This window comes from Acyrthosiphon pisum, chromosome A1, assembly GCF_005508785.2.
Source record: "Acyrthosiphon pisum isolate AL4f chromosome A1, pea_aphid_22Mar2018_4r6ur, whole genome shotgun sequence".
NCBI classification, from domain to species: Eukaryota; Metazoa; Arthropoda; class Insecta; order Hemiptera; family Aphididae; genus Acyrthosiphon; species Acyrthosiphon pisum.
Window position 1 is genome coordinate 105,682,088 of NC_042494.1, and position 21,145 is coordinate 105,703,232.

The following is a 21,145-nucleotide window of genomic DNA, read 5'->3' on the forward strand; positions in this document are numbered from 1 at the left end:
TCAGACACTAATCAGTAATCAACGTATTCGTTCAAGGTAACACTTGTAACGTCGAGGTACACGCAGGTATCGGCGTCGTGTCGGGTTACGCGATGTAGGATATCTGCACTGTGCGCTAACAGTTTTGGCAGCGATCTAAGTGGTTTATATTTTTTTTTTTACTAATCAAAACAAAAACGTCCCTTTGTCGATAGCAACTGATAAATAAAAATAAAAAAAAAAATGCTCCGGTATTCAATGACACAAGATTACATTAGAACGCGCGTAATAATATAATATATAATATTTCCGAAAAGAACGTGTTTAATAACAATATGTCCTTGTCCTCGAGCGCCGACGCCGCCGCCGTGATCACGTATTATAAACACGACGAATTCGCTGCTGTTCACGGACAGTCTTGTAAAGATAAAAAATATAAATGCAGTAATATATATATACATATATATGTACATAAATAAATAATAATATTTACGTTCGGACTCTACACCAAAAAATACACCGTTGCGTTGTTACGAAACCCGCGTGTTATGACACACATCAATAATAATAATAATAATTTATTAATATTATTGTTTTCGCGGCGAAATCGGAAACCGATCGGAGTCGAAAGCGGATTTCACCTAACTCATTATATCTTTAAATGCGTACCTTACCTGTACGTGTAAGGCCGGTATTGGAGTCCTAGGCCTCGCACTTTTTCTTAGACTAAGTTCGAAAAAAAATGGTTTCAACAACTTGTTTTTAGTAGGAAAATTATTCATACCATTATTTGAAATGTAACGTTTCTAATAGAGAAATAACGATAAACTAAACAGTATAATAATATGTAATAAGTAAATAAATGTAGCAGTCAAGCATTTAATAACGGGGAAATATGATAGAACAAAACAAATAGGTACATTTATACTTGTTATGACTTTTCTAGTGTAATTCAAAGACTGTACAAGTTTTTCTGCTTTTACGGAAAAATGAAAAATAAAGTTTCTTAATTTTGAATTAATTATTATAGAAGTAAAAAATAAAGGATATCTTAAGAACACTTGTAAATATATAAAATTTGTAAATTTATATAAGGCTCGTTTAGGCAATTATTTTTGCCCTTGGCCTCGGAAATCCGAAGAACGGCCCTGTAGACGTGTATCATCTGACCGTTGAACAATATATTTTCAGCGCGCGATCATTTCGTATACCATAGGGCATAATATTATATCGCGAATTCACGTACCGTAAAAATCGACAGACGAATATTACATTGTTATAATAATAATAATAATAATAATAATAATAATAATAATAATAATAATAATTGTCCAGTCGGCAAAAAGAAAAACCGTTTTTAATCATAGCCGCGGACGACGGACTCAGCTGCTGCCCGCAAGAGGAATCACACTCGGCAGAGTATACTCATGCTGGCGGGCACCTGCGCAAGCAGGACAGCACCACCACCCTCTGTTCGATGATGGCGGCGGTCTATTCGGACCGGACAAAGTTCGCCCATTGTTCGGCGGCCGACGAGGTCATACTCCAAGAACGACATTATTACTATGTTAGTTTTTAAATCGACGAAAAAGTATATTATATAATATTATTACGATTTCGATTAAGGTACGGAAAATGATAAAATAGGTATTTATAATAGACTATTATGCCGATAAGCGATGACAGCGAAGTTGCGACGACAACGAATGCTTGCAAAATGAAATGCTCTTCCGTTAGGCACGATAAAAATTTTACGAATCGAGCGAGTTACTTATAAATCCGTAATCCAAAACGCAGTACCGAATATTCTACCCGCGATTCACATTCGAATGCATGATAACAATGGTAACATGAAAAAATAATCTCGGAAATTTAGTCCCTCAAAAAAAAAGAACCCCGAGTAAATAACCATGGAAAAAGTAACCCCATATGAGATTTAGCAAAATTATAATCAGGTGGTCATGGTAAAGTCAGGACAATGATTAATATATGATTATTAAAATAGTGTATAGATATTTCTATCATAGTATAACATTATTGTTATCAACTTTTGAATCAATACCTACCACCTTACCGTAGCACAGTGAGAATGGGTTCAAGTATATAATAGGTAAAAATTAAAAAACTGATATAAATATTTGTATGTAAATTGCGTATAGTAAAATGTATAACATAGGTACATAAAATAGTTATGTCCCCAACTCCCCACAAATAATGTTAAATTTGGATTCAGTGATAAATTATTGTAAACGATAAAGTAGAGCGGATACGTTCATAGGTAAAACTACGTTTCAGGCCTATCAGGCAATGGCCTGATCTAATACTGCAGACTGGATACGGTCTAACTTAATTAAATTTAAATTTAAAACTTATTTTGTAATTGGAATTTTTTTTCATATTTATCATTTGGCCCTGTCCTAATAACATTTCAAAATAAATTAGACTGAAACAAAAATTGAAAAATTGATAATTTGTTTTATATTTATATATTATTAAAATTGTATTATAAATTTAAAACTGATTGTTTTTTTTTTAAATCATACATAGACGATAGACTGTGTTTGAAATCTCGTGAATGTGATAGGAACCAGGTACACATCAATTTTATTATAGGGTAATTTTTGCGGGGGGTTTATTTTCAGAGGCAATCGCTCTCTAACTCCATGACTTCTAAACCCGGAATCACAGCGATGTCGTGCTTAGTGTCGTGGTAACTAGATGGTCACAACTTGTAACCATATTGGTTTAAAAGTTGAGCTGTAGTAAATTTACACTCGGTTGCAACTTGATTATGGTGAGATACCAAAAAAGTAATATGTCTAATCACAATGCGCTTTGATCGACATGACACGACAGGCACGTGGCGTAGCTGTGATTGCGCTTTAAGATGATTGAAAACGGATATCAAGTTATCTGGGGCGTGCGGGATAAACAAAATCACGTAAAATATTATTAAAAGCGGTTACTGGTATATGGTATACGTAATAATAAATAATTATTTTTCATACGTCATGCAAAGTGTAAAAACGGCTAAGTGTAAACATGCGCCGCAACCGTCTGTTTCCTAGAACGAAAAAAACCCGTGGGCGGACACACCGCCGTCACCTCTCTCGGTACCGTACGCGGCGGCGGCGGCGGAATGCCTAGCTAAGCACATCATCGCCGCCGCCGATCCTTTGTGAAGGAAAACATTTCAAATGCATATTATATTTTTATTTATGATGATCGTAATGCCAACCTCACACCACATCGTACGTACACGACGATTATTTTCTCCTTGTTATAAATTAATTATTACGATTTTTTTTATGCTAAATTCTATTCTGTCTCCGATACGGAACTCTTGTACCGATAGGTATTCAAAATAGACGCGTGATCCACACCACGCGGCACACAACCTCCACACCGTTCGATCATATTTCAATAGAAACGACAGCGGTGGCGGCGGATTTTAAAACGGCGAAAACCGAACACAACGGAATTTTTTTAAGAAATCTTGCTAACGCAGTGTAGTACTAGTGCGCACGCACGCACAAGTTTTGTACACCTAGGCAGAGTCGTAGTGATTATTATTATTATTATTATTATGAATATTGAACGTGGAGAGAAAAAAAAAATCCACTATTGCACATAATGTGTGATACACACGCCGCGCCGCCGCCGACTCTCCCCTCGCAGAGACGATGAGTCAGCATTTGAATAAAACACTGTTCGTCGGCAGCACGCGCACCGACGGACTGCGGATCAACGTGCAATTAAATAATATTATTGACGTACACATAGGTACGAACTGGGAAAATAATTCACATTATACAACAGACATGTTAAAACGACGATGTGCATAAAGCACAACTGTTTTTTCATGCTTTTTAACATTACGAACCACCAAGTTACGATTTAGGGTGTTTAGTTTGTGAGACAATACATAATATTATTTTGGCCATTTATTCTCTATGGGAGAAAATTAACGTAGGCTAAATTGAATCAGTATATTAATATGAATGGACTAATAAAATTACTTATGAACATGGTAATAATGATTAATGACTATAAAAAGTACACATAATATCGATATAATAATCGACACTGCCTAATTAGTTATTAATCTTTGTTAATTCGTAAAAAATCGATTACATAATTAAAATATTTTTACTAATTAAAACTTTTTGATTTCGATAAAAAAAACTATTTAAAAATATAGAATAGTAAAATTGAAGACTAAAGTACCTACATAATATTATTACATAATATTTATTTTTTTATTTTTTTAATAAATACACAATCTGTACCCTGAGGCACAATAATAATATGGGCTAATTTACATAATATTAATTATTATTTTATAAACATTTTTTTTTTTAATCGAATATTGCTATTAATTTATTATATATTATAAAACAACTCGCCGGGGTAATTTTTATTTTCACGATGGGGACCGCATGCGCTCACTCCTCGTCTACGTTTCCTAAGTATATCTGGGACGGTACCGGACCAAAAAAAACACAGATCTGACACACGGTTGCGGCGGAAGGGTCGACGACGGGGCAATAGTGGTAAAACGCATGGTGTACACAGGTGAATTTTCGCGCTAACGCCAAGGAAATCGCTTTTAATCTAGGACTACGCGGGTAATAAAAATATAAAAACTTCGGGAGGATGGGTGGGGGGGGGGGGGGGGGGGTGTCGTGTCCTTGGTCTCGAGCGCAAACACTTAAATCGCGTCCATAAAATTAGATGGAAAAAAAACGGTCGCCAGCATAAATATAACATTTTTTTTTTTTACATTTCGTTTCGAAGTAATAATGAATTTACACGGTCTTTGCACACGTTGCTGTGCTCACAATGGGCGAGCACACGGAGAACGTGTTGGAACAATTACCATTTATTCATTAGGCCGCCGTCGTCGGCCGTACGAATCAACCGCGGGGGACGGGGGCGGTGGCGGCGGCGGCCGCGACAACACAACGACGGTTTTTATTATATTTCATTCCTCTCGACGCTCGTTTTACACTGTACATACTACGACACATACACACGCGCATACAATTACTTATATGTATATGTACATAATAATAATAATAATAATAATAATATATAACATACATGCGCGTGCATGCATTCACACACACACTCACTTACACGCACACACATTCACGCGCATTAATCGTAAATAGTTGGGAAAAATTCCGTTCGCCCTCGCGTATTTTATTAAAAATAGAATCAAATTTTATTCGGTCCTTAGTAGTCGAACAAACACTACTGTGGAATAATATATTTTAATATTTGTCAATATTATATTTTATTACTTATTATTAGTCATCGAGACACGGAAGAGCGGGTAGAACAAATTGCACGCGGTTTTTTGCAATGAAAAGAAAATTTATATTTTTTAATAATCCCTCGAATAAAAAACACCAATTGTAATTTACCTACGTGTTCAGGCCACGAACGAAAAATCAACAATTATTTAAAAAAAACCCATAACTCGGTTATCAAAATTATTATTATATGTGCACTTCTCCACGGCGTAGCTATTATAGCTAACTGCAGTCTTGGTGGCCTTGCACCGCCGCCGCAATAACAAGGATCGTTTATACTGAAGAGAAAAAGTCTAAATTTGAAATCAATTATAGTGCGTGTTGCATTTTTGTCAGTTCAACATAATAATTAATAATAAACAAATATCTTTAAAAACGTAAACATTATAAACATATATCTTTAAAAACGTAAACATTATAAATAAATAAAATAAAATATTAATTTATGATAATATAAACGCTCAAGTTAACATGATGATCTGTATAAAATCATTGTTAATTTATAATATTCATGATGCGTTTAAAAAGGTGATGAATTTTTTGTTTATTACTTCCGTAGAATTCAAATTAATTTATAAATTATAATTTTCTATATTATATTTTGTTATAGTCTCCACATTTTTATGTTGCGTAGCTTACTCTCAAAAATAATGAACGCCCAACAAATCGTAAAGACGGTCGTTGCGAGTTCAATTTGGTAATTTGGTCAGCGGGTTATAATTAAAAAGATGATAAATTTCTGGTAACCGAATAATTATTATAACAGTATATTTTTTGTAAAATGTCACGTATTTGATTACTATTATTCACTGGCCACAGCAGTAAAGACACACACGTGATTGAATAGAATGACAAGAATTCATTTAAAACAATTAAAATGCTATTCTCTGAAGTACTGCGTAAATATGGGTTTAAAATATTGCATCGACTATAATAGTAGCACAGTGAACGAGAACTGTAAAAATAATATTTACAACTATTTATAGTATTATTTTTTCTTATTCGTTTGTCTGTTTTGGTAAAAAACAAAAAAAATAGACAAAAATATTATCATTATAATATAATACCATTTGTTAATAATAATAGTACCTCAAATGTTGTAAGATGAAATAAAAACTGGAACCATGGTAATTTTATAAATATGTTAAAACATAATTACATTATAAGTTGGAGACCATCAAACTATATTTTGTTCTTGACCACCGTCGTTAAAATATAATTTTTGTTTTAGTTAGAGGTATTATCGGGGCACGGTTGTCCTCCGATCAGACCTCATAAACGCAAACAAGAGAATCTAATTTGTCTACAGATAGCGTAAAAACGAAACGATAAAGAGGTTATTTTATATGCTGGACTGCAGCTAGTAACTAACTACTACTAACTTTTTAAAAAAATATTCAAAGATTTTTACTTTATACGGTATAAATATTTTTTTTTTTTTTAATATTTGGTCCATGAAAATTTAACAGCTGACGGTAAAAAATGATATGGTCTGAAAAAAATTGCTGAGGATTTTTATTAAATCCGAACCACTTCGGCGTTTGTCGTCTTAAGTTATGACGACATCGTTTTGAATAGCAAAGACCCGAAGATGATCAATGACCTCGATAAAATGTCATGCCGTTTGCAGAATTGCGACAAAAATCTGTTTGTAAATCGTACTCCTTGGTTTCGCGTTTACCAAGAGCAGAGCGTGCATACTGCATAATAATTGTTTTGCCATAGTAGGTGTTTCGTCGGATTTGCTGATGGTTTTGTTTTTTTTTATTTTTTCCGAGAACCAGTGAATCACTTATAGTAATATATGTATTTAGGTTTATTTTCTTTCGACCGAGAGGCTTAAATGCGACGATATCAACGCAAATTTTGAAAAAATCTTCTGATGGAGGTAAACGACCGGGTACTGGGTAGATGGGGTAATACCATACAACGTGACTCGTGAGCAATAAACGTCGGGTCGCGCCGCGTATAATTATTTTTACTGTCGACAACTTCACAGGTTTGTTTTTATTTAACAGATTTCTCACATAACCATAATATACCTGTTTCCCAATATTTTGGAAATAATGGGCAAAAAATAATTCTGTCATACCAACAAGTCCACCACCATAATATTTTATCAAATTTAGATTTGCATTAGTGAATTAATAAAAACTAAAGTCATATACCTAAGTTTAATAATGTAAAAACGAAATTATGAAAACAATATAATATGTATATAATTTGCTAAAATTACACTTAATTGATTTAAAGTATTTAAATAATTTTATCGTATTATTAAACAATTAAAATCTCGAAGAGAAAAATTAATAATATAATATTTAAAATTCTTAGTTCTTACTAGAAACGATTAAACGTGTTCATTGTAATTATTTGGCATATATTTTATAAAATTGAAATACTTTAATAGTATATTAAAATATTATAAGGCAAAAAGAATAACGTATAAGTACTATTATAGTAGCATAATATTAATAAAATCAGATATTATATTTTTGTTGAACTATTACGTAAAAACGAAAAAAAACCATTTAAATATTAGGAAGTAGCTATAATTTGAATTTTACAAACTACCGTTATTTGATCATTAACAGTCCAATTTAAAAGTTAAAATTAAAAGCCAAAACAATATAGTTTTAATTTTTGTTTAAAACTACTAATTGAGATCAGTAATTTATTTTATTAATGTAGTTTTTATAGTCGAAGTATTAAAAAATAATATAATAATCAATGAAATATATATTTGAAATTACGAACTAATTATTAAAGCCCATAATATTTATAAATAATCTAACGTCCAGAGTAGACGTTACAATATTATATTGCTACAATAGTGATGAAATACAGATTAGTTGTGTACGTAAAATTACACACGAAACTCAATATTTGACTTCCAATGTTACTATGGTGCGAGAAAGAAAACCAATTATCGAAGCGAACGAACGATATTGGTACTACGTAATGGCCTTCATAAACGCACACACACCCTAATGACGTACGATTTAAAATTATAATTTGATTCGTCGTAAGCTTTTGTCGGATAACTCCGAAAAGGAATTAATAGTCTGGTCGAACGTTCGTCATCACCGCGTCGGTGCTAAATATAAAACAAATGTTAGGGCATCCCGCAGCAAGAAAGCACAAGAACACTGTTGTCCGTCGACACAAATGGTATGGGATATAATATACCATTATATTATTACAATGTGGGTCATTGCACCGTAAGTAAGTTTCCGAGTAATAAAAACTAGAAAAACCGATATGGGCGAGTCTTATCGGGTTCGAAAACCCGTGGCCAGCGTATAGTATTCGGTGACCGGTGTGGAAAATACGCGATAAAATAAAAACATGTTCGTTTGGCGTGGAAACCGCAAAAGCCGAAAAACACCATCGCGGTCGGAGTTATTAAAACATTTAAAACTATAATTATTATTACTAGAGATACGACGATTAAGTCGACAACGGTTCGTCGATTGAAATACGCCGCCCCGCGCCGTCTGCTACCGACAGAAAAGACGGATATACGCGCCAACAATAATATTCGACCCACCGTCAGCAATAATAGAAATCATATAAGACGTGAACGATCGACGATCGCGGCCCGACGCAAAGATAACTGCGTACGATCCGGGAGTCATCTCGGCGGCGGCCCACTGCTACTAATGCCACAGGTATATATTATTATAAACTATAAAATATAATATTTTATACGAACGGACGGACGGCGGAGAGGCCCTTAACCTCGATAACCGATAACAACTATTACGCCACCGGTTACCTGCACAAAGTTGTACACACACAGGCGCGCGCTGGCTGAAACCTAATTATTATCGATCAGAATTAGATATAATATTATGATATATATAAATAATACCTATTCGTTAATCAGAGTATCGGACGTCTGGCGAAACGATTTCATAACGACGCTCGTTAACAATATTATCTTTACGATCGTCGACACGTGGGGGCCGATTATACGAAAGTTTGCGTCTGAACCGCATACGAAACAGAGAGGTATGGCGTATGAAAGGGAGAGACTTTGAGAGAGAAACAAAAAATAATAACGCGAATGGTTCGGCGGCGGGTGTGGACGGGGTGGTGGTGGGACGGGGGTGGTAAAAAGATCAGAAAAAAAATAATTCAGGAGAAACTCACCCAGAGATGTTGGAACTGTTATGGTGTATGACGTTGGAACTGCTGTGGTAGACGCCGTGATGGTTTTGCGACGATAAGTGTTGCGGAATTTGCTGTTCGCCGGTCGCGGACGACGGCGTATAGGAGTGGTCGGCCACGTGCGGCTGGCACACGATGGTAGGTGAACCGCAACCCTGTTGTTGGTCGTCGTGCAAATGGCCCTGCAACGGTGAAGCGCTACCCGAGTCACTGTGCAGCGAGGCCACGAGATGCGCGAAGGGATTCTCTTGCTGTCCGGGTCCCGTGCTGCCGTCGGACCGGGCCAAGTGCAGGTCAAGCAGTTCGCCTTTAGCGGCAGCGGCCACCACCACTTCCTCGTCGTAACCGCCCGCCGAGCTGCCGGGACTGGAGCAGTGTTGCTCCTGTTGCTGCTGGAGCTGCACGGACAATTGCTGCTGGTGGTCCTGGTGGAAGTACTCGTCGGTGTACACTTGCTGGACTCGGTCCAGCGGCTCCTGTTTGAGCACGATGTGTTCGAACTTGGCATGTTGCTGTTGCTGCTGCTGCTGGTACGCCTGTTGCTGGTACTCGTAAAAATCTTCGTCTTCGTCACGCTGTTGCAAGTGCTGATGTATCTGTTGCTGACCCGCGATCAATACTTGCGGGAACATAGCGGCCATCAAGTCCCGGCCACTGCCGTACTTGGCCTGTTGATAAGTCTGTGCAACCAACATATTGTCGTAACGGCTGTTTGGCGACGGACCGCTACTGTTACTGTTACTGTTGTTGTTGACACCGGTCGTTGGCGTTGTCGTAGTCGTCGCACTGGTGCTTACGTGTAGCTGCGGCGGACTGTCGTGCTGCTGGTGCTGGTGATGGTGTTGATGATGATAGTTCATATCATCGCGGCGTACGTACACGTTGCCGGTCGGCCGTTCGTCTGCCGTCCCGTGAACCGGTTGTTGCTGTAAACGGTCGACGGCGGCGGGCTCCTCCTCCTCCGACCCGAACGACGTCCTACCGACCGGCGCACCATCTACCGCCGGCGACCCGTAGCCGATGCTGGGCGTGCCCGCGCTCCCGCCGCCATTTTCTTCATCCGCCGCCGCGCTCACCACATCGGTCGCCGAGCCGTCGCAACGCTGTGATGAGGACGACAACCGCGCCGCGGTCGTTGTGGCCGCCGGCGGCGACTCATCGCTCGCCACCTCCTCCGCAGCGTCCACGACCGGCGACGTCGCGACGTCACCGCGACGGTTGTTCAGCTCGTCGATGGTGTCCGCCGCCGCCCTGTCTTCCTCGGCGGACGTGTCGAACTCGCCGCCGCCGCAATCACTCCTTCCGTCACCGCCGACGCCAACCACCACATGGTGCTGCAGGTGGTGGTGGAGTTGATGCTGGTCGAGTTGTTCCGACGACGATTCCGCCGCTGCTACGGCCGATAAGCCTAAAAGAAAAAAAAAATATATATTTCATAGTTCGCTCGCTTTCATAATAACATATTAGGTGTCATGTCAAACCATTCAAGTTTTGTCACGCACGATACATAATGTTAACGATTGGACAGGAAACTTAATGCTACTTTGTGTACTAAAGCTTTGCAAATTGCATTACGTCAATATCGAAGCACTTGGTAAACATAGTTTAGGTGCTGCTGCTGACAGCGAGTAGAAAATATTTCATTCGACCGAATAACATCGATCACAGTATTATACCGTATAATATAGACATCCATAGTTCCAAATCGTGTAGATATTTTTAATTTTAAAGAATATTATAAATGTTATTTTACCATTTGACGGGCCTATACAAGCTGAAATAAAAATAGAACAACCGCTTACTTTTCAAGATAATTTTCAAACCATTATTGTAGTGATTAATGTTACAGACTTTATTCGTTATATTCTATAAACTACGCTTTCCATTATTAAACAACCATGACCCGATACTGCACAAAATGCATAACCCAATAGTCAATACCACTCACAAAAATAGTATGATAGGTACCTCACAGATTTATTAAAACCAATAAAAATTGAAGTATAAAAATATTACATAGAATTAAGTACAAAATACACAATCCAAATTCAAAAATCAAAAATGTGTGTTACATCAAAATAATTTATGAAAAACAGCATCTAGGTATATATAGTAGATGGGGTAACCAAATACGTCCCGTATTTCGTACTTCTGTCCTGTTGTCCTTACTGGGCTACAGTAAAACCAGATGGCTCGCACTAACGCCTGCTATCGAAAGAGTTTTGCAAGTATATTATGTAACACTAAAAGATCATTTTTTAAGCATAAAAAAGTGTTCAACAGTTTCAAAGAATTTCTTTGAGTGTCCAAATCCCGAGTTATGGATTTGTTTGCCATATGCAAAATATACGACTAACTTTGGGTTTGGGTGCGGTAATGGGATATCCAGTATTTTAATACCTGTATGCACAGGAGCGTAATTAAGGGGGTGATATGAAGGGGATAGATCCCCCAGAGCCTATATTATATATATATTCCACTCAACACTTTACATGAGAAAGTATTTTTGGTGTAAAATAATGCTATCCCCCCTCCTCTCCCCGGTACAAATTCCTAATTACGCCACTGTGTGTGCGGTTTTGTCCTATACGTATTTTGCACATTTGTGCGGTAATGGGCGACGCCCTCAATAAACACCACACCGACTAATGTGTACCTGACTTCATACTGTCTTGTATAACATTAAAAAGTGAGAAAAGTACAGCCAAACATGCAGTATAATATATGTGTGTCTTTAAATTTGATAGCGATGAGCAAATAGCAATTATATAATATTATAATAAACTGTTTAATATAAAAATGAATATCTGAGCGATGGTCGGTTATAACTTATAACATTTTGTAAAAAAAAAAAAATGTTTTTATTTTCATTCTATATTTACAATTTTTGCTGGCTGTTTTCAGAAAAGAATATCTTGTGGTCAATAACACAACTACTAACTAGTATCTTGTCAATATACTGAAACATTTTATAATTAAACATTCATTCATAATATAATCATATTAAACATTTTAATCAGACTTCAACGTATTTCAATATCATATGAAATTTAAAAGAATATACCTAATAGCAATTATATTCTATTTTATGAGACTAAAATATTTATCTCTGTCATACTTTTTTAAATAAACTTATATTTTTTATTCAAGTTACGCATTATTAAAATATAAACGTTGAGGGGTGGTTAAGTACTTAAGTATAATCAAAAACATTCGGTTTAACAAAAAAATTAAACAAAGGTACATTTTTGATAAATTATTATACTGTAGTAACCTATGTATTTACTATTTTATAACTACCTACACTTTACAATGGAAACCTGCAAGATGAAATATTAATCCCTAAAAATCACTCATTATTTCATATTGATACTATTTATCGGTTAACCAATTAAAAATATACAAATTATTACTTTAAATAATATAGCCAATTAAATTTATATAAATAAACAAAAAAATCTTAACGTCTCGTTAATGAAAAGACTACAGTGGACCTTTAAAAAATACGAAACATGATATTTTTTTAGAAACATAATGACTAATGTTATAAACAATTTGTTTTACTATTTTTGTATTTATTTAAATATTATTTCCAAACTTTTATCAATAATAAACTATAATAACACCCATCGCTTTTGGTAATTACTAATTATAACTGCACTCATCGCTGTTCACTCGTCATTCGTAAGACTTACAACCTTTTTAAATTATATTAGGTACACATTAAATTATAATGTAAAAACCTTTAAACCGTATAAACAATCATATTGTGTGTATAGTGTATTCGTTCAACCGGAGAGTGTATAAACGTGACGTGGTGTGTGTTTAAGCTAATTGGGGGGGTGGAGGGGTCCCTTAGACTTTTTTGACTGTATAAAATCGTGAAAACAAACACACATATAAATATATAATATTATATTATAGGTGAATATTAATATAATCCCCCATCCCCGCCCATTTAAATATTTTTGTGTGCGTCACTATTAGGTCCAATAAGCATTTTAAAATCGTTATAATGAAACATGTAAAGGAAACCTAGTGCTAATAAACTATACAATTAGTTACGATTAAAATGTATATTACCTATACTATTAATTGTTATGTATATAAGTAGGTACTATACTATCAACTCGTATTGTATGATATGTATTGGGTGCCTAATATCTTAATTTAACATGATGTTTACCACTGTTTATAACGTCTATTGTGTATTACGTATTTACAATATTCATAATATAAAACTCGGGGACCGTAATGTATGATATTGTCATCTGTTATTATTAAGATTATAGACAATGCATTGAAGTGTAGGTAGAATATTGTTGTATCTTAAGTATACACTCAAATAAATGTATTTACTAGTTTATAACTACCTACACATAGTTTTTTTAACAAATTGGTCAGCTTTATCATAATATAAAAGGCTCAGTTAATTACAATCAAATTCTATACAAACAATTGTTATAACTTATAAATATTAACGACCAAATGTTCAAGTTATCAGTGATAAAATTGCATTTAAATCCGTGACCTAGTTATCTCTAAAAATATTTCCGAATAGGTAGGTATAATATCAATCCAATCTAAATCGTAAACCTCTTTTAATTAATTGTAGATGTGCTACTTCATCAATAATGCTGAGATCCAATAAACGTATCCAGTGAAATATAAATTTGTATCATAACATATTAGGTACTATTATAGTAAATATACAATAACTTATGAAAATAATAATCATACTGAACATTAATATGAGTAATCAAACATAATACACATAATAAACACGAACAATATATTTTTAAAACCCGATAAATTTATCTATCATTTACTATTTCGTGGATAATATTGGTAATATAAATATTAAAAAGTAATAAATACTGAAATTAAAACAAAACAAAGTCGATAAGTTTGTTTAAAAAAGTATTTTTATGTTCGCGACATTACATTTTACACCATAACTTACTATAGCCAATATAGCCAGTAGCCACTCATATTATAGGTCTATGCCATTACAATATAATATTGCTATATCTTGTAGTTAGCGATTTTCACTATTACTTATGCCATTGTTGACGATCTAATTATTATTACTATTATAACCATTTATGTTTAATTGCACTGTATATATATATATGTATATATTATATAATATATTTTTATGTTGGTTTTTTACAATATTTCAATTTTTATGCAAGTTATGAGTACCTATGTAAAATATTACAATTTAAAAATACTCATATCTCAAAAAAAAATTAATATCATATAAAAAAGCCTGAAATACAAACACAGGTTCACAAATGAGGAACAAAATGTTCCTAATACTTTAAGTTTGATTACAGATCCATAGGCGCAATTTCAACTTTTGACTGGGGGGGGGGGGGGGGGCTGAATATATTAAAGGCAAGCAGCCATTGCAATATAGCATATTAAAATTGTTTGTCCAAGGTTTTTGGGGGGCTTTTATTTAAACCAAGAATTTGAAATAGATTACTAAAAATTATTATATTTATGAATATCGGTTAATATTTAGTCACAGACTTTAAATTATAAAATGTGAAACGGATTACCATTAAGTTATTTACAATGATATCAGATAATTTATATTCTAAGCTATATAACACTGAGAATAAAAATTAGATAACCATCCAATATATCATGTATGTGTATTTCGGGTTTGATGATACACAATCAAGAAAAAAAAATAAATACAATTTTCATCTGGGTATCGAATTCTGACATCCCCAAAATGATAATTTTGAACAAATCTTCACCCAATATGATAACCTTTTTTAATATGGGACTAATCGCGTCGGGGAGGTCAATTCATTAATACTGTGGGTTAATAATATATGTGATATGGGCATATATTTATATTTCGTTGAGGGAGGTCTATGTAGTGAGGATGGTCAATTCCACCCTTATAAATAGTAGAGTCAAATTACAACATTAAACGGAAATTCGGCGTATCGATATTTATGGGCAATAAAATGTTCGTTTTGTTTATAGAAAAATATTCAACTTGTACGCTCTATTCGTTTTGGAGAATACTGGATAATACTCGATTTAAGTATAGGTATATGTATTAGGTACTGTAACATGTCATTTGACATTATTTTAGAAGCAATGTATATATTTATTTCTAAGTTACAATTCTGTCTTTGGGGACAATTTGTTTACCAGCGTTATAAAAGTGAAGAAAAAAACTAAGCCAAAATTAACCCTACGCAAACAAAGGGTTCCCATGGTTTTTATTTACAGTATGCCTCGTCGTATAATGGAAACAGGACCTCAGGTGTGAATCAATAGCCGGTTTGTTTAGGCCCATACTCTCTCACGCCGGTACGCACGGACACACTTAACCGATTTTCACTTTTCGACACATATACAACAAAAAAATACGAAAATCACTTAAACCCGTATATGCTATAAGGTTCCTGTCCTACCCCGCGTGCCTACAAACTTCCTTCATTTATAATGTAGGCTGCTGACCGGTAAAGGAATCCAACAGTGGCTTTTTATCGCGAATTCCTCGCAGGAAGTGTCCGGTCCAGTGGTCACAAAGAAAAAGATAACGAAGTCTACACTTGTTTCCCCTTTAACTGATAAATAAAATATATTCGATGGGAACGACACGTTGATATAAACAATAAACATAATTTAAAAAAAGCGCATATTAAATACGTGGTTATTATTAAAGTATTTACCATTTCGTTGCTATAATATACATTATACCTGTTAGCGATGCATTTACCGACGCAGTTATTATTATCATCGATAATCGATTGACTCTTCTCGGTTGCGGTGTGTACAAGGAAAAAGGGATAATACACCACGGGCACGCTCTACCAGAGATAGGTCGGTAGGTTGTAGTCTGTAGTGTCTGTACTCTGTAGGTACTATTATACTAACTATAAAGTAATAATATAATGCCCACATTATAATATAATATGTATATTATAGTATTACGTATTAAAATCCGATTACAGTGCGGATAATAATATGAAGAATTATCATATAAAATATAATGGAAAATATTATACTGGTTTGTAGGTCGCAGTGTCGCACACATGTTTACATAGACACCGCGACACGTCTGCCTACGTCTATTGTGCAGTAATAAATTCGTGCTAACAACAATACTTTACATATAATATTATAACGATTGAACGGTCATGGGGTGTAATATCCTTTATCAATTATAAAGTACATCTAATGAAATCCCAATATAATAATTTCGGTCATTTTCGAGAATGACAAATTGTAAGCGGCATATTAGTAGCTGATCAGCACGGAGCGGATGAGAATATAATGTCCCGGTCGTGTTTTATCGTTTCGGCTCATCAAATAACATTAAACAGAATAATATATTTCACTATAATAATAATATATAATATGCTATTAATATTATTATGCTACAAAATAATCTTGTAGTACGTTAAAAATTAATAATGGTTTTATTGATGTCGTTGTTACTTTTATGAACAGCCGGTTACAATTAATTCGTCGATTATAATATTATATACGTGAATATTGTAACGAGTCAACAATTTGTGAATGTCTAACTAAAATATATTTAACAGAGAAAGTCAAGTTTTATCGTGATCGAATTTGTTCCTAATTACATTTGTAATAATTTGTAAACAACTCTGAGCACGTATATTGCTAAAATATAAATTTCCAATAATATTTTCTGAATAACTCAAGTACCTATCTATATAATACATAACAGTATAGTGGACTATAACCAAAAAAATTATCGTAAATTCAACTTATATATATGATATAAATAAGTAAATCGGTAACTAATAAATATAATAATAAAACCAACCGAATTTTTTTCTTGTTGCGCCACTGATAAGTAATAATATATAACTATCCATTAAAATTAAGCAAAAATTATATTTAAATGATATAATAATTGAAAAAATAAAATTTTTTAATAATAATTGCAAAATCTTAAACAAATGTAAAAAAGACTAAGTTATTAATTTTGTTTAGAAAGATAAGCAGACAAATTGTACAGTCTATGGATATCAGTAGTATATAAATGCTTGAGCAGTTGTAACTAAGTAAATCAAACATTATTTTTCAAAAATGAAAATGAAAATTACTTATTGTTAATGTTGGCTAAAATCTAGTTAAGATTATTTAATACAATTGATATACAGTAGAACTTCCATATAACGGTCACCGAAGGGACTGAAAATAATTACCGCTATTTAGAGGTGCCCGTCCTACAGAGGTAGATTAACACTAGGATACACTTGACGGGACCAAAATGATTGACCGTTACATAGAGGTGACCGTCCTATAGAGGTGACCGTTAACGGAAGTTTTACTGTATAAATATATATATAACCTACTTAATATTAATAATTGTGTCCTATTCTCATTCTATCGAATATTAAAATTTAATTTTATGTCTACGCTTAAAAAAAAATGTTAGTTCCTTAATAGTAATTACCTTAGAGCTTAATAAACATAATTTTAGTTACAGTAAATATCTAATTAAAACATTTTTTATTCATAGAAATTAAAATTAATGCATCGTACAGAACTTTTATATTAATTTTCTTTCGTGTTCGTTATAATAATTCCTAAATCGTACATTAAACTATTTAAACTGCGCGTATTGATTCTTATATAATACTTCGACCTGAATCATAGTTCTCAAACAGTCAGGTCTCATTGCCTCAGGCTAATATTTACAGGTTATTAAAACAAAATAATATTTGATATTTTGAACTAATTTTAACTGGGTAAATCAAGCAGTTTAAGTATATTTGTTTATTCTTAATGAGGCCAAATGCATAACAAATAGGTATGCATATACATATAGCTAATTAATCTGAACTATACAAAAATAATTTAAATAATTAAACAAAAATTCAAAACGTTTAAAAATAGCACCTCATAACGTTATGTCATTAAACCTATACGTCAGATAAATTACCATTTAGTATGAATTTTTTTCTCAAGAAGTGCCTAAATAACTTAAGTACATTTTAAACTATATTTATAAGCTATAATAGAGCAATATGCTTTTACATCAATGTTAAAAATCGACATATCCCAACTAAAAAACATATCACTGAGTAACGTTAACCAGAGTTACGAAGGCGTCACGGGAAACGCAAATTACAATTTCGTTAATTAGACCTCTTCGACATCATCGGGGTAGTAATTTTAAGCTAAACCAGATCCGAAAACATGCTAACTATATCTAATTGCAATTTTCGATGACGTCCAGGTCTGTCTTTCGAGCATGTGCCATTCCCTGGGGACCGTCCCGACAACCAGATTTCATGGCACACGCTATGATCGTTTGTCATCCCATGGCAGATTATTGAGAGATGGACAGAGAGAGAGAGAGATAGAAAGAGTAAGGAAAAAAACCAAAAACAAGTGAAAAAAAGAAAAAAATGCAACATGTGTCCGTTTGTATGTTTTGTATAATATTAACGCCCACCGTAGTCGTTTGTGCACGTGGAGTCCTTGAAAAATACTGCTAAACGACGTACACACTATACACACACTGTTTTGTTTTACTATTCCTTTGGAGTTTGGACCCACATACAAAATATAGAAACAAATCCGATGTCTGGCGACGAAATGAAGAACGTTAACAAACTTGACTTTCTAATATTTAAATAAAACATCGTTACAAATTTGATAACAATACAATACTATAAATGCTAAAAAACTAATTCATTAGGTGCATATAGCAAAAAATCCATAATATATTATAAAATATACACAGCTCTTATTATAATAATATGACCATATAGGAGTAAACTCATTACTTCTAAATACAATAAATTAAAATACAATTAGAAAGACATTTTTTTTTTAAACTTTGATAACGAGCTATTTTAAATATAGTATTTGTATAGCCGTATAGGTAACTGCGTATTTAATAATTATGTTACTATTTTCAATTTTTAATTAGGTACATATTATAATATATTCCAACGAGATAAAACGAAAACACATTTTAGCTTAATAAGCAATACTCATAATTCAGATTCAAACATCTAGACTGAATGGAAAAATTAATATTTTTACACCACAAGAATGGTAATTTATGCGTTAGAGAAATTCTAAATAATAAATAAATTATTATTCAATTAAAAATTATTCATACAAATATGTTTAATATGTTATACTGTTATATAGATGCTCACGTGTTATTGCGAAAATTGTAAAAATAATATTTATATACAAATCGAGATTAACAGTATGTGAATGCAAACACGTGTATCCCTCGGTTTTGTTTAGATATTATACTTAGCGTTTATGATCATTATGGATGTTGATTGTTGTATTTTGAGTAACGCCTGAATTATAATATAATATTATGAAGACAGTTGATTTTGAGCGGAGATGGTCTAACCAAGGTTACCTAAAAATTATTTTAATAATAATATTGAAATTATAACAAATGTTCATATTTTTTCACTGTAATTTTAAAAAGTACTGAGAAATTTCTATTTTTAATCCACCAAAATACGTATACCAGAAATCGTATTTTCTACCAGAGGCCTTCCTAAAATTGATGATCGGAGCATTTTTTCTACTAAAAAGTGTAAATAATAAAATAAAAAAACACATCGTTGTTATATCAGTTAATTCATCGCTCCACTCAGAATCTAAAATTTGATATTTTTAAATTACATCTAATAAAATATACTTAATTTCAAATGTAAACACTTTAAATTTCTATACACATACAAATTATTCTGCAACTCCCCATATTAAATTACTCTGAAATTATGTTTACATAGTTATTAGGGTATTGTTACTTAATCTTATGTAAATGATTAATGAACAATATTTTATACGTTTATATAAACTACTATATAGATAACCCATTCAACCTTTCAAGTATTTCTTAGAAGTAAAAACTTATTCATTTTTATTAACCACAGTTGATTTTTTTTTTTTTTACTTATTGTAGTGAAAAATATCTCGCATTTTAAAAGCTCTATATAGTCATATGCCTACCTATTATTAATTAATATTTTTATATTACTATGCTGTTAATAGAGGCATTTTAATAGAATTTAAATATTACATGATATTTAAAGTCTCCCAATAATTGAATAGTTGTATTGGGAAATAGGGCTAAACATTATTTTACAGTGTTGCAATTTACATTTATACAAAATTAGAGAAGACAATAATTTTAATATGAATACTAAAAATAATTCATATCTATTATTGTTGCACTTAAAATATCAGTAATCAGTATTATTTCGTACATATATTACAAAAGAAAATTAGATATAAAATAAAGAGTGACAAAGATTTTTTCAATAAAATAGATTGTTTAAACAAAAATAAAAATTACTACTATTTAATTTAGTATACATTCTAATATTAGCTAAGAATTTTTAGTTCATCGTTTTTTACTCACTATAGCGAAAATAAAATCTCATGCTTAGAGTGCTAATTTGACAACTATTTTTTTGTAAATTTACACGTACGACCTTCACTTGAAATTATTGTTTTCGTATAGATCTTATCATTAGGGAAACTGTCAACTTTTCTACCTAAAATTATCGTTTACCCACGTAGGTAATATTTTAAACATAATTTTACTGAAAATTAATTATAATTATCTGCACAAAACAAATTATTATTATATTATAATGTAAATTCGTTCTATGATATAA

At 33.0% G+C, this 21,145-nt stretch overlaps 1 protein-coding gene across 4 annotated transcripts in view; it reads right to left on the reverse strand.

The window, feature by feature from the left end:
- LOC100168211 (box A-binding factor) overlaps nt 1-21,145 on the reverse strand; it is a 45,357-nt gene that overhangs the window by 9,954 nt on the left and 14,258 nt on the right. For all 4 annotated transcript variants that reach the window (XR_003839120.1, XM_016807879.2, XM_016807878.2 and 1 more), the window contains exon 2: nt 9,453-10,878. Coding sequence is in view for 3 of the 4 variants with exons in the window: in XM_016807879.2 (XP_016663368.1) it covers nt 9,453-10,878 (1,426 nt within the window). In the remaining variant the exon portion in view is untranslated. The remainder of the gene's footprint in view (nt 1-9,452; nt 10,879-21,145) is intronic.